Below are 1,528 nucleotides of genomic sequence, written 5' to 3' on the forward strand. Positions count from 1 at the left end.
GGCTTTTGTTTTTGGACTGGTATATTGCTTTGGCCGGAATGGCTCTGGGCCTCTTGCAGGGCATGGGTATGCCCCATTTGTATTTGTATATTTTCCTTATTTATTTTTTTTATCCTTATTTACCAAAAAAAAAAAGAAAAAGAAATAAAAAACTTCAATGATGGTCAGAGCAAGAAAGAGAAAAAAAAGAAAAGAAAAGAAAAAATCAATGGTGGTGAGAGCAAGAAAGAGAGAGAGAGAGAGTTCCACAACCATTTTCTATTATTTTGATAATTTCTTGAGAAAGAGAGAGAGAGTTCCACAACCATTTTCTATTATTTTGATAATTTCATGAGAAAGAGAGAGAGACTTCCACAACCATTTTCTATTATTTTGATACATTTCATGATATACAAGAAAAAGTACGTAGGATAAGAAAAAAAAAGAAGGAAATAGTTTTTTTTTTTTTTGGGGAAAATAAGTGAGAAAGAAAAAGTTGAAGCCCCCACTTCAAAAAAAAAAAAAAAAAAAAAAACAAACAAACCAACAAAGAGTACCAAAGGTTAGAATCACAACCCACTGGACCCAATCAACTTGGTCAAGCCAAAGGTCACAGCCATAGCTAGCCACCCCCCAACCAAAACCCTCACAGATGACCTAACCACCGGTGCCCTCCCTAATGCAGCCCCTAACCACCCAAACACCACCAAAGCCAGGGTCACTGCGGCCACCACCACCCACAGCCTCACCCAATACTTTTTAATAAACGATGCAGCTAGCAATGGCACCATTGCGCCGACTGAAAACGCGAAAGCCGACGCTGCAGCTGCTTGCATTGGCTTTGGCAAATTCTCCTTCTCCCCATCTTGCTCTTCTCTCTGTCCACCGTCTACCCTTTTCTTCTTTCTCTTCATTTGAGCAACTTCTATGTCGAGTTGCGAATACACCGACACAAACTCTCCTATGGCCATGCTGCAGGCTCCGGCTACCAGACCCGCGAACCCGGTCAAGATCATGACCTTCACGTCCTCCTTCACTGCTCCAACACCCATCATTAGGGATGCAGTGGAGACCAACCCGTCGTTGGCTCCTAGGACCGCCGCACGTAGCCATTGTGATCTTTTTGAGTAGTCGATGTCCTGTTCTTCGAGCTCTAGGCTCGTTTGTTGCTCGACATCATGGACTTGGACGGAGAATTTGGCGTCGGAGAGAGGAGTTTGGTTGGAGGCCATGGATGAAAATGAAAATGGGATAATAAGAGTGATTGAAAGGGATGATGACAGTGAAGGGAGGAGGATACAGAGGAGTGTGGAAGACACACGCCCTCAAGAAGGGTATTTATAGGGAAGGAATTCAAAAAATATGTTTTTTCTAATGGTAGAATTTTATTTTAGTGGAGGCAAATGTGGGGTAAGGCCACTAAGGTAAAAAAAAAAAAAGAAAAAAAGAAAAGAAAAGAAAATGGTGACTTGATAAAATCTTTCTTATAATAAATATAATGATATTGCTTTATATGGTCGAGCAATACACCAGCTAGGAATGGGATTTC

The 1,528-nt window shown here is 41.2% G+C and overlaps 1 protein-coding gene across 1 annotated transcript; it reads right to left on the minus strand.

Moving 5' to 3' along the window:
• Positions 1 to 349: 349 nt before the first annotated feature.
• Positions 350 to 1,300, minus strand: LOC132274368 (vacuolar iron transporter homolog 1-like). The gene has a single exon (XM_059775632.1). The coding sequence runs from the start codon at positions 1,209 to 1,211 to the stop codon at positions 549 to 551; it is 663 nt and encodes a 220-aa protein (XP_059631615.1). The 5' UTR covers positions 1,212 to 1,300; the 3' UTR covers positions 350 to 548.
• Between the last annotated feature and the right edge of the window lie 228 nt (positions 1,301 to 1,528).

The sequence above is a fragment of the Cornus florida genome, unplaced genomic scaffold (assembly GCF_030987335.1).
Source record: "Cornus florida cultivar Cherokee Brave unplaced genomic scaffold, ASM3098733v1 CherokeeBrave_3.0.0_Hap2_Chr09, whole genome shotgun sequence".
NCBI classification, from domain to species: domain Eukaryota; kingdom Viridiplantae; phylum Streptophyta; class Magnoliopsida; order Cornales; family Cornaceae; genus Cornus; species Cornus florida.